This window comes from Chlorocebus sabaeus, chromosome 14 (assembly GCF_047675955.1).
Source record: "Chlorocebus sabaeus isolate Y175 chromosome 14, mChlSab1.0.hap1, whole genome shotgun sequence".
NCBI classification, from domain to species: Eukaryota; Metazoa; Chordata; class Mammalia; order Primates; family Cercopithecidae; genus Chlorocebus; species Chlorocebus sabaeus.
This window is the reverse complement of record NC_132917.1, coordinates 50,386,123-50,398,433: the sequence shown is the minus strand read 5'-3', so window position 1 is coordinate 50,398,433 and position 12,311 is coordinate 50,386,123. Positions and strand designations below refer to the sequence as shown.

General features: G+C 34.6%; 1 protein-coding gene across 16 annotated transcripts in view; it reads left to right on the top strand.

Annotated features, from left to right (window-relative positions):
• NRXN1 (neurexin 1) overlaps positions 1–12,311 on the top strand; it is a 1,137,472-nt gene that overhangs the window by 495,109 nt on the left and 630,052 nt on the right. For all 16 annotated transcript variants that reach the window (XM_073022966.1, XM_073022965.1, XM_038006271.2 and 13 more), the window contains one exon: positions 8,181–8,564. In XM_073022966.1, coding sequence (XP_072879067.1) covers positions 8,181–8,564 — 384 coding nt within the window. The remainder of the gene's footprint in view (positions 1–8,180; positions 8,565–12,311) is intronic.

Sequence of the window (12,311 nt, the reverse complement as noted above, 5' to 3'; positions counted from 1 at the left end):
TTCATATCCATACCCACAAACCACTATTCATCAAAGGAAAGGCCAAAATACCTTACCAATAATTTACCACTTCTTTGACCATATGACCAGATGGGTCAATTTTGCTTAAAATTGTAATATTGAGTTGTATTAGAATGTTTATATTTATTCTGAAGAAGTTTATAGAAAAAAAGTCATTGTTTCTCCACATTCAAAATATATTTTATATTTGTACATTTTCCTTCAGTTTTTGTTAACGTGTGTGTGTGTGTATATATATATATATATATAATATAATTGCAGTTAGAATATAAACATAAATTTTCAGGCTATCTGTTTAATATGATACTATATACTGTTTTGCTCAAGATTATCTAAGTAACAAAATTTGTTTTCTGGGAATTATGGAATCATAAGCAAAGATTCAGAGCAGAGCTTTTCAGAAGTACCTGAGCTAGGCCCCCGGGCTTGTAGAACTTAAATGTATTAACATATCTAAAGAAAAGAAACTCACAGGGGCAAATATTAGCGGTAATCATCTGAACACTGCTTAGTGAACTTGACAACTTCATCCCCGCTGTAAAGATGGAGGCAGGTCATTTAATTGAGATAAGGGTGTCAAGCCTTCCCAGGCCAATATTACTATACATTTCCTTTATCTCATGCATTCTTCTTGTTCAGAATCCATGTTCCCCATACACCCTTTTGATTAACATTTAGTTACCATTGTAAGTCTGTTTAGAGTGGAGGGAGAAAATAGACCAGTTATATATACAGTCAGCCCAGCCCCCCGTTTTTTGTGGGCTTTGCATCTGTGGATTCAATCAACTATGGATTGAAAATAATTGGAAAAAAAATTGGGTCTGCACTGAATATATACAGACATATTTTCTTGTCATTGTTTCTTAAACAATGCACTATAATAACTATGTAGCATTTACATTGTATTAGATATAAGTAATCCAGAGATGATTTAAAGTACATAGGAGGATGTGCGTAGGTTATATGCAAATACTAAGCCATCAGGAACTCGAGTATCCACAGATTTTGGTGTCTCCAGGAGATCCTGGAACCAGTTTCCACAGACACCGAGGGATGAGTGCATATAAGTATTCACATTCCTGTAACAAGTAAATTTCTCATAAATGAATAAGTAATAATTTGATTATAATTGACATCCATATTGGCAGAGCTACATGGGAAGTATTTCATGTCCTGTGATAGGTACTTCCTCAGAGGAAATTAATAACTTGGCATTCTTATTTTATACATTGGTGTTATGAACTTAGTAAATATCAGTCAAACCTGGGAAATGAAACCGCCCTCTGAAAATCTACCAAATCTCCTCATTGGGCTTTCCTAGCTAAGGGGCAGACTCTGGACAGTGGCATCAGTTGCACCCTAAGGAGATAGGCAGTTAACTGGCCACACTCAGACCTAGTGACCCTTAGTGTGGAATGCTGAATGGAAATCTGTGGAACTTCTGCAAAATAATATTTCAATTGCTGCAGAATGTTATTTGATTGATATTTACAACCTTCCAACATTGTATATGATCATATTTAAAATGTGTATGTGTCTATACATTGCTATGAATGTGTATGTGTGTTTATATATGTACATTTGTGTAATGAATGATGTGTTTAATATATACATACATGCTTTTGGTGAATATGTTCAGGCTGTTCAAAAACTACCTAAGCAAAGAGTTTCCCCTTACCACACACTTCCCTCATCAATTTACTCTGTTCTCCATAGATAACCACTAAAATAATTTAGCATTGAAAAATCCCCAGGTCTTTTTCTAGGCATCAATATATCTATAAATATGTTTGCACACATACAATAATTATACAGCCTCTTTTCCATAGCCAAGATTATAGTTTATCAATTACTATGTGACAAAAACTTACAGAGAGCTTTTTCTGTGCCATTCTTTGTAGTGACACCATACATACCTTAGTTTGAATATGCTAATATTTAGGTGTTTCTCTATTGAAGAACATTTAAATTTTCACTTTTTAAAACCTTCATTGTTTGTAGATAGTTTGTAGATAATGCCTTCATACATGAAATATTTGTGTATATTGATCAGAATATCTCTAAGATGGAATGTGATAATTGAGATTGCTGGATTAATTTTATTTTTAATTTTGAAAGATAATGACAGGTTAGTTTACTAACTGCTGTTTCAACTTATGTTCTTATCTACAGTAATTGAGGTGCCCTTTCCCCCTTATTCGTGCCAATACCACTTTATTAAACTTTTAAATTTTTGTCATAAGATTTCTGTTTTCATATAGTAATTTAATTCCTGAAGTTCCCAGCTCACAGATGAATCAAGTAAGCAGAAAACAAATGGTAATAAGCAGAGAGCACAATATTAAGATGGTATATTTTTGTTTTCAAATACAGTTAATTTTATTTCTTTAAAAACCTCATAGATGACATTGGTCTTAAAAAAGACAGAAATTTTTTTTTTTTTTAAATCTCATAATTCCACTGTCACCAAATACCCATTGTCGATGTGTTGGTTCTTTTTTAAAACTATTTTCTAAGAATTATATATTTTACATTTTCATTATACCCTACTGTCAATGTTGTATTCTGTTTTTATTACTTATGGTGTGCCTTTTTCATCGAGTTTGAATTTGTTATTAGACTAGGAATTTGGCACGTAAATTTGTAACTTTGTGAAATCTGATTCCTTTGTATAGGGACAGGTGGAGCAGAATTATGTATAGGTAAAATTGACATTAATTTAAACAATTCATTTAAGCAGTAATTTAAAATTAGTTTATTCAAAAAGGAATCTCAGTAATCCATCTAGTGATTTTCCTTATTTTTCATAAGAGCCATATTGAAGCCTAATGAATCTATCCTTTGGCTAAGCTTGCTAGCTAGTTAGTTGAAGAGCTAGAACATCAGATTTTCTCACCAGAAAAAAGGGTTCCCTATTACAGCACACTATTTTCTACTCCTCATTTCCTAGTAATTTAAACTTTTGAAGTAATTGAACTCTTGATATCAACTTAACTTACTTTAAATCTCACCTTCACTGTGTTTCTTCTCACCCTGTAAACTAATCTTATGGAAGTAGAATAGACAATAAAAATTGGATAGAAAAGTTAATGGAAACTAATAGGTAATGAAAAACTACCTCTCTATATAAATTTAATTTCCACTTTTATAACTAAGAGGTGTTTTAAACAGTTTTTTTAACTTTTGCATACAATTTTACATGAAAGATAAATTTATTACTTGTTTATGAATATTCTTAAATAAATATTACCTTGTCTGCTTATTAACTTCATTTTACCTCTTGCATATATCATGAAAAAACAGCTTTAAATGTAAGAATATAATGTAATGCAGTTTCTACATTAAAATTATAAAAGTTGTATGTCCACAAATAATTTAGTTTTTAGTTGTGATCTCATTCGTTTAAAAGGTAAAATAGCATAGCAGGGTGCTTTGGATTCTTAAATAGTGAAGCATGAAAACTTGATCTAGATAATTTCTCAAGTATGACTACTGTTCCCCAATTTTGGCAGCCTTAATGTAACAATATTTACATAAAACGTTTAGTTAATTTACCAGAAACTTCAAACAAAAATATAGTAGAAGGGGTAGAATGTATGAAAAAATCCAACTATTTAAAAAAGAACATGTCAATATCTGTGGTTCCTGGAAAAAGATAGAGGGATGACCTATTAATATGTTCAGATTTTTGTTTTCTCTTAAAAATGTATTTACAACATTTATTTACCTCGGCCTTTGGAAAATACTCCTTTTCCATTGATATATAGAGTTTGGCAACTACTCAATTTTCTTCAATTATTAATGAACCAGGTTTAAATATTAATTTGATGTGTTCTTTGAAACCACTGATTTTATAACTCAATTATAATAAAATAAGCACATGGGAACCTTAATATTTAAATTTCACTATGCTCATATGTATGAGTTAAATCGGTTTAAACTAATTCAGATTCTGTGATGACTCTTTTGCTAGGTGAGTATGTCCTTTGATTCATATCCATAGTAAAAATCATTAAGGAGATCTGGGATTCAAATCCCTTATTGGAAATGTACCTATTTCAGGACACATGTTTAAGCTAAAATATAAACTTCTATTTGCGTTCGTCTCAGTAATAAAATTTAATTATTAATTCAAACCATGTTTACTCCATGAATTTTCAAAATATAAAAATAATTGTTTCCATCCCACTTGAATTAAATTCTTTCTGATTATTTGCCATCTCTTTTACAAAGATTTTCTAAAATACAAGTTCATATAGATTAGCAAAGCATATAGATAAAATAGTACTTGATTTTCAGCCCTATTTTCTTCATCCTATGGTGTCTATTTGCATAATATTCCAGTGACTGGTATCTGATCCATCCATTTGCCTGATGTCTCTCCTTAACTTTGAATCTAGAGCTCAATTTAAGTTCTAGTCTTTCTTGGATTATGTTTGAGTTAAAGGCAGTATTAAATTCCCTTTTCTTTCTGTCGCATGTTTTGTTGCTTGTTCTCTCTCTCTCTCTCTCTCTCTCTCTCTCTCCCCCCCCCCCCCCCCCTTTCTTTCTGGTGGAGTTTTGCTCTTGCTTCCCAGGCTGGAGTGCAGTGGTGCGATCTCGGCTCACTGCAACCTCTGCCTCCTGGGTTCAAGCGATTCTCCCGCCTCAGTCTCCCGAGTAGCTGAGATTACAGGCATGCACCACCGTGCCCGTCTAATTTTGTATTTTTAGTAGAGATGGAGTTTCTCCATGTTGGTCAGGCTGGTCTCAAACTCCCAGCCTCAGGTGATCCACCCACCTCAGTCTCCCGAAGTGCTGGGATTACAGGCATGAGTCACCATGCCTGGCCTGCTTGTTCTTTCTATGAGAACTCTAAAATTGTCTCTCAAAGGGACAATAAGGAACTATGGGAAAAACTTACTCTTTATGATAGTAACCCTTAAATCTTAAATCTGTTTTTGTTTTTTATTTAGTTATTTTTTTGTACCGTGGGTTACAACATTTTAGCTGGTGCGAAAATCCATTGATGGTCCAGCATTTGTTTTAATAAAATGACATAATGAGACATAAAATATCAAAGTGCTTCAGAGGCCATAGAGTTAATTTATTTTTCTTTTAAACATTTATTTCAGTGTGTGTGTGTGTGTGTGTGTGTGTGTAAGTGTGCACTGGGATATTTGAAAATTGTGTTCTTTATGACTGTGTTCAGAAAACTGTAGTCTAATGATAAAGTTACTGTAAAAATCTTACCCTGTCTATATCATCAAGCACATTAATAAAATAACTTATTTGAACTTTCTTACAATACTTTGCTCAAAGCAAGCACTAACACACCATAAATAAAAATCAAGAGACACAATTACTCCATCCTTACTGTCAGACAAACTGTCAAGAATGATTGTCTGAACCACCTGGCAGCAGTTCTGCCCCTGAGAGTGAGTGCAGACACAGTGCACCAAGGTATGGAAACTCCATGGAATAGGGGGAGAAAGTGAGCTGTGGAAGCCAATGAATTTCCTTGTCTCAGGAGTCCTCCAGGAGTTCTCTTAGTGTCAGAGTTACAATAACCCTGAGTAAGGACAGTACAGCCTTTCCAAGGGCTTTTTTCCCCTTCTGAGCTGAATAAAAAAAGCATATGGGAATACATATATGTTATATATATATATGTATATGTATATTGGAATATATCACCACACTTGGAATAATTAGTCATTGTTCCTTTGCTAAGTTCTGTGTCATTTCATCAAATCCTCAAAAATTCTACTGCTTTTAGAAGCCTTATTGAACTAATTGGAAAATAGAGTAGCATCCCTCTCCCTTTTATTTAAGAGCATGTCACATTGGCTGGGTGCGGTGGCTCACGCCTGTAATCCCAACACTTTGGGAGGCCAAAGTGGGTGGATCACTTGAGGCCACAAATTCAAGACGAGCCTGGCCAACATTGCGAAACTCCATCTGTACTAAAAATACAAAAATTAGTTGGCCATGATGGCGTAAACCTGTAATCCCAGCTACTTGGGAGGCTGAGGTACGAGAATTGTTTAAAGCAGGAGGCAGAGTTTGTAGTGAGCCAAGATCCTGCCACTGCACTCCAGCTTGTGTGACAGAGTAAGACTCTGTCTCAGAAAAAAAAAAAAAAAAAAAGTACATGACACTTTGTTCATTGCATGTAACTCTTTGCTTTCCGTGATAATATTTTCTTTTTTTAAAGTGCCCACCTTTACTTTTGTCATTAAAAGACACTCTTTCTCATCATATTCTAACTTTCATTAACTACTGAAGAGTATAGGGACCATCTGTTTATTCACTTCTTAGGTATTTTGAATAGTGCTGTATACAAAATGATGCTTTAAAAATGCATGTAATGATCATTCCTTTTGAAATAGAAAAGAGTCACCATTCCCTCTCAATATTATAAATTGTATTTCCCCAAAATGCCATGCTTTATATTTTTCTAAACAGGATTTGATGGTTCCCATATGTTCCTAAATAAGAGTTTTCTTCTAGACACTTGTACAAATGTGAACAGTAAAAATGAATACTTTGTCCTTTTCCCTTTTAGCTGCTTCCCTAGGAAATCTCTATTTTGCTCCCCTCATTGGAAGGCCAAAATAGCAATGCCTTTGAGTGTTTCTCCCCTAGGAGCATTTCCCTTTTCTTTCTCTGAAAGTCTAGAGAGCCAAATATCCTCTTAATGACTCGGCCACCTGAGCAGTCTTTGTCAGTGGCTTCCATGCCCTTCTTCCTCACAAAGACAGATCCCATTACACCGCACAGATTGAAGGGGGCCCTTCTGCTGGGATTTGGAATACTCCTGGGCACAACATCGGGGCCCACAGCCTTACATCCTTAGTTAGATATGTGTTTTCACTTGGGGAGGGCCTTTGGTATTCTGTGTAGCAACTAAAATGCATCTCCCTACACACACCCTACTCACCCCCTACTTCCTCTTTTGTCCTTACTTCTGTATCACCCCTCCCATCTCCAGATCTCTCTTGTGTTTCTTCCTTAAATACCTGAGGTTCTATGCCCATGCCCCAGCATACTATCACACCTTTTTTCATCCTCTCTCTCTCATCAGACTCTTGCTATCCTGCCTTATAATCTGGAGCTGAAAAATAAATCTGGGATAATGTGGTTGTGGGGCCTTGTAGTGTTCTGTCCAGGTATCATAGTTGCATATGTACAAAGGTCTTTCTGAAGATAGAGTATCAGTGGAATTTTTGGTAATCTGCAGTATGCATGCACGTTTTGATCAGGAATGTGCTTTCTATCTTTCTTTTTGTTCATGGGTTCCACTAATATTTTTCTGTGACCCTCAAATGATCCCATGTAGATGAATACCTGGTTATTCCATACTTAGGACTTAGAGCCCTTTGTATTTATAAACCAACAGATTTTTTCTCCTAAACATTTGGAGTGAGAAAAAGAAATCCTTGTTAATTTAAATAAATCACTAGGTTGGTTTAAAAATAAGGAAGCAACTGATTTTACTTGATTATTTCACTGAAATACAACAACAAACATCTATACAGTACTTATTATAAACCATGTACATTACTAGTATTATTTTATTTAACAATAAGAGCAACCCTATGAGGTAGATAATATTATTATGCCCATATTATGAATAAGGGAAACAAAACTCTGTAAGTTAATCAATAGGTTCATACAGCGAGGAGTGATGAAGTCAGATTTTGACACAGGTAATCTGTGAAACTACTGCGCTCAATCAGAGTAATCAAGTCAGTTAAAATAGGAACATAAAATCTTTCCTTGGTTTGCAGTTGGATATTAGCTTTGAAAGCAAGCACTAACCAAGAGGAATCTGACTTTCTTCTAGAGGCTGATATAGAATGATAGTTTCTTTATTTTTAATGTATGTATACATGCATTGGCTGAACTGTTAGAGGCTCTCAAACACTATTTGTTGGCTGTACACTTTGGTTTTCATTCTCAAGTTCAAATGGAACCATTTAGTCTGTCTTATTTCTAAAGTTTCTTCATACCATGGGTTTCTTAATTTCTCTAGGAAATACTAGAAAGTGAGGATAGAAAGAATAATAATATTTCTCTGCCTCCAAAGAGTTAACCATTAAGCAGATGAAAGACAGAAAGATAATTATAACACATTGGTGCTTTTTAAAGACTTGTGCATTGTCCTCTCTTTGCAATAGGTACCATTTCTGTCAACACATTGCGTACTCCCTACACTGCTCCTGGTGAGAGTGAGATTCTGGACCTGGATGATGAGTTGTACCTGGGGGGCCTGCCAGAAAATAAAGCTGGCCTTGTCTTCCCCACCGAGGTGTGGACTGCTCTGCTCAACTATGGCTACGTGGGCTGCATCAGGGATTTGTTCATCGATGGCCAAAGCAAAGATATCCGGCAAATGGCTGAAGTTCAAAGTACTGCTGGAGTGAAGCCCTCCTGCTCAAGGGAAACAGCAAAACCGTGCCTTAGCAACCCTTGCAAAAACAATGGCATGTGCAGGGATGGGTGGAACAGATATGTCTGTGATTGTTCCGGAACAGGCTATCTTGGCAGGTCATGTGAGAGAGGTAGGATTCTAAAACCCCAACAGCCAACTCCCTGAGATGAAAAGTGTATTAAATGTTGACCTCAAACCTGTACTGACCATTGAAACATAATGCATACTCTACTGAAGTAAACTCTGTTTGCAAGCTGAGCAGCCATACCTGACATGGATTACTAATGAGCTCTTAATGTTTTTCAAAGAGCTTGATTCTGAAAGGACACAGCTCTTAAGTATATTGCAGGAATAGAAACTTGAATCTTTAGTATCCTCTAGAGTATGAGCCTAAGATGTATTATAGACAATAACTACTGTCTTTTTTGCCCAGTTTTTAACTTCAGAACATTAGACAGTAAAAGAGGCGTGAATTAGACATACCTATGGCTTCTAGTGCTAATACCCATGGTAAGAAATAGCATTTGAGGCAAACTAAGCTATTAGTTGCAACTTCCCTGACCCAACTGGGTGAGACTTAAGTTAGCCTGTTCATTTCACTTCAGTCAACTTACAAAAGAGGCAATATCCTCTCTGAAAAGTAAGCTGACTTTCAATCACCTAAGGTACACCAATGTTTCTGGAAGTGTACCCTAATAGAAAAAGTACTTACCTTTGGCTAGGACCTAACCAACTGCAGAGGATTCATTTACCAATTTGCTATTATGGCTTAGCTGTGCCTATTGAAGTTCTGAGCAGGTGCCGCCTCTCTTTTTCTAATAGGAGGCAAACCTACATTTTATTTTTCTTTTTCTCACCCTATAAAATAAAAGGAATGAGGATTCAAAGAAAACTGAAGGGTAATAGCCGTCCCAGTTGATCTGCAGAACAGGCTAAAGGAATAAATAGCAGAACAAATAGTTCTAAGCTTATTCTTCCATTGACCCAGTGTTTCAGAAAAATGCTTTAGTCACTGCACCCATTGTCACTTATTTTCAACAATGGAGCTAAAAATCAATATGAAAAAATACTGATGAGTTGTTCCATTGTCCTCACCTGCTACAAATAACATTCCTTTATTGCATATTTAGCCTAAAAGTACCTGGCATCTATTTTTAAGCTATGAATATTTATTGTTGTCCTTTCTTATTCCTGAAATAGTTCAATTCAGTTTGCCTAAAACCTCCTAGGAAAAAGAGGGGTTGTTTTGTGAAATCTAAAATTGAAATCTGATTTTGGTTATTTATCTTAAAAAGGAGGTACATCAACTTATTCTATGATTAATATTAAAAATATAAATATTTAACAGTAATATAGTAATCATATATTAAACCGCTTACCATATGCTATTATTATTGTGTGTCATGCAATTAGATGGGTCAATAGATGGATATGTTATCACATAGATATAGATATATTCATTCTCTTTATGATAGTAGCTAACTGCAATTTCTGTGAATTGTCAGTACAACTTAGCTATTTCTGTATAGTTCAGTTCGTATGGTGTATATTCTTTATAAGTTTCCTCTTTGCATTTTTCTTCCCAATTTTAGTTTGTGTGTTTAGTTTTGTTTTTGGAAATTGCCAAAAGGATGAACAATGAACAAAGCTTGCAAGGTATAATACAGTTAGGCATAATATGAGATTAGTGGACTTGCATGATTTAAGGTTTTGTTTTAATTTTAATCACTCAGAGAGCTGCCAGTTATTCTGATGCCTCTTGGTTAAGTGAAGCTGAAAAAAGGGTATAACTCAACTGTCACATATATTATGGAAGCTTTCTGTTAAATATGCGTGGTGTACCACCCTGTGGCAATATTCTGCTACTACATATGGCAAAAATGAAAATAGAAATTGTAGACTTTTTGAGCCAGGATGAGAGAGAAGAAATATTTATATATTGCAATGATTAGAAAAAGGGTCAGCAAGCATATGTAGATTTGTAAATGAGAATTTAATAGCAAACTTCATCATTGGGATTCGGCATACGTCTTTATCTGATAGGAGGCTGGACGTTTCTGCAGATTTCATTGTCTCCAGGTTGGCTATATGCATTTTTGGGTGGTTCTTGTTACTGGATTACCCATGTGTATTGCATGAGTCCTTTGCTTTTCAGAATTAATTTTCTTGCTCACGTTAGGGTGCCTCCTGACAGCAAAGGAAATGTGTGATGGTTGTCATACTCAATACCACAAAATTTAGTTTCTGTCCAGCTCCTGGCTATTATGCCCTAGTTCAGTTAACACAAGATCATGCCTGAACCTCTGAGTTTCCAGTGTAAAAGAAGGGGCTTTGACTGAGTTTCTTCTCCAGACACACATTGATCAGATAAGGCTGTTGTTGATCAAATACGAGTTGACAACTCTTCAAGTTTGTTTTTTTTTTTTTTTTAAGATAACTTTTAAACTTGTTTTCTTATTATTGAGCAAAAATTGATAATTTAATATTTATGAAAATAATTATTCAAAGTAATTAAAAAGCATGTCCAACTCCTTGGATTTAGAAAGTTCACCATGGAAAAAGTATGTTGTAATCACATTATAGGAGATGTTTATCCTGCCTAAGGGGGCAAAGGAGTTTATAAGAAAGAACAAAATACTTGCTAACTTAGGCAGACAAGAAGAGAGAATTTTGTTTTACATGTTTTGATCCTATAAGAAGGAGTAGTACAGAAATAATGTTCAATGAATAAAAGTTAAATTTAGTACCTTCCCTTCTGCTTTATTTTTAATAAAACTGAGAATTTGTGGAGACTTGATCATATAAAAATTATTCTCAGTCATATGTAAGAATAAGAGCATTGATATAATCAGATATCTACTTTATACTGTTTGTTAAATTCTAACAGATGGAGGGACAGATGTCAGAGCAATATAATTTGGCTCCCTGTCTGATTTTCATCGTTGATCACAATATGTGACTGCCTTTCGGCAAAACTGAGTACAGGTGTACACTTTAGACTGCAACAAAGAATAATGCAGAAAAGCAAATTTATCAAACTTAATGACAAGGGAGAAGGAGATATAGAAGACAAAGTTGAAACTGTTTTTCTCCCCCAGTGGGAAGTATTATACTAGAATTAGCCTTTTAAAGATTTATTGTATATTCTAAATGATGAAATAATTTTACTAGTGTTCAAGGATGCTGCCAAAGAGCATAACCTTCAAATGTCAGAATGTTGTTTACCATTTATTTGGCAACTCTAGACTACAACCCTGTGCATTTTCCATTTCTTGTCTAATTAAACATTAACTCTAATTATGAGGAATCATTTAGACTTTCATTTGTCATTTATCAACAAGTTATTTTCACATTGAGAATTATTTAAAATGACACTCGGGGGCACTCAAGTTTTATTACTTTACTATGCTATTTCAGTCCTGCAGCTTTTTGGAGAATGTTAAAGGCTAATGATTCTGATTATTTTTTTCTCTGGGTTGTATTTCACACTATATTTATGATCCATTGTCAGTCATCTGTATTTCTAAAACGAGGTGCCCCCTATTTAGTTTTCAATCAAATTAAGCTAATTTTCCCAGAAGAATATGATTATTTCAAAAATATGATTATTGAATAATAGATCCTAGTTGTACAGATTAACTAAAGAGGAGAAAACAAACACTGTTTTGATCATTTTATCTGTATGATACCAAAGTAACTGAACACATGATAATGGCTTTAACCCTTTTTTTCAGGTACTTGTTGCTTTACAGGTATGGATCATGATTGTCTAGTTTAGGAAAAGCAAAAGTAAAGATCAAATTTCTTTTAAAATTATACCACAATCATTTTTCTCTCTAGAATTCACTATAACTTTACACTCAGGTTTTAATTATTT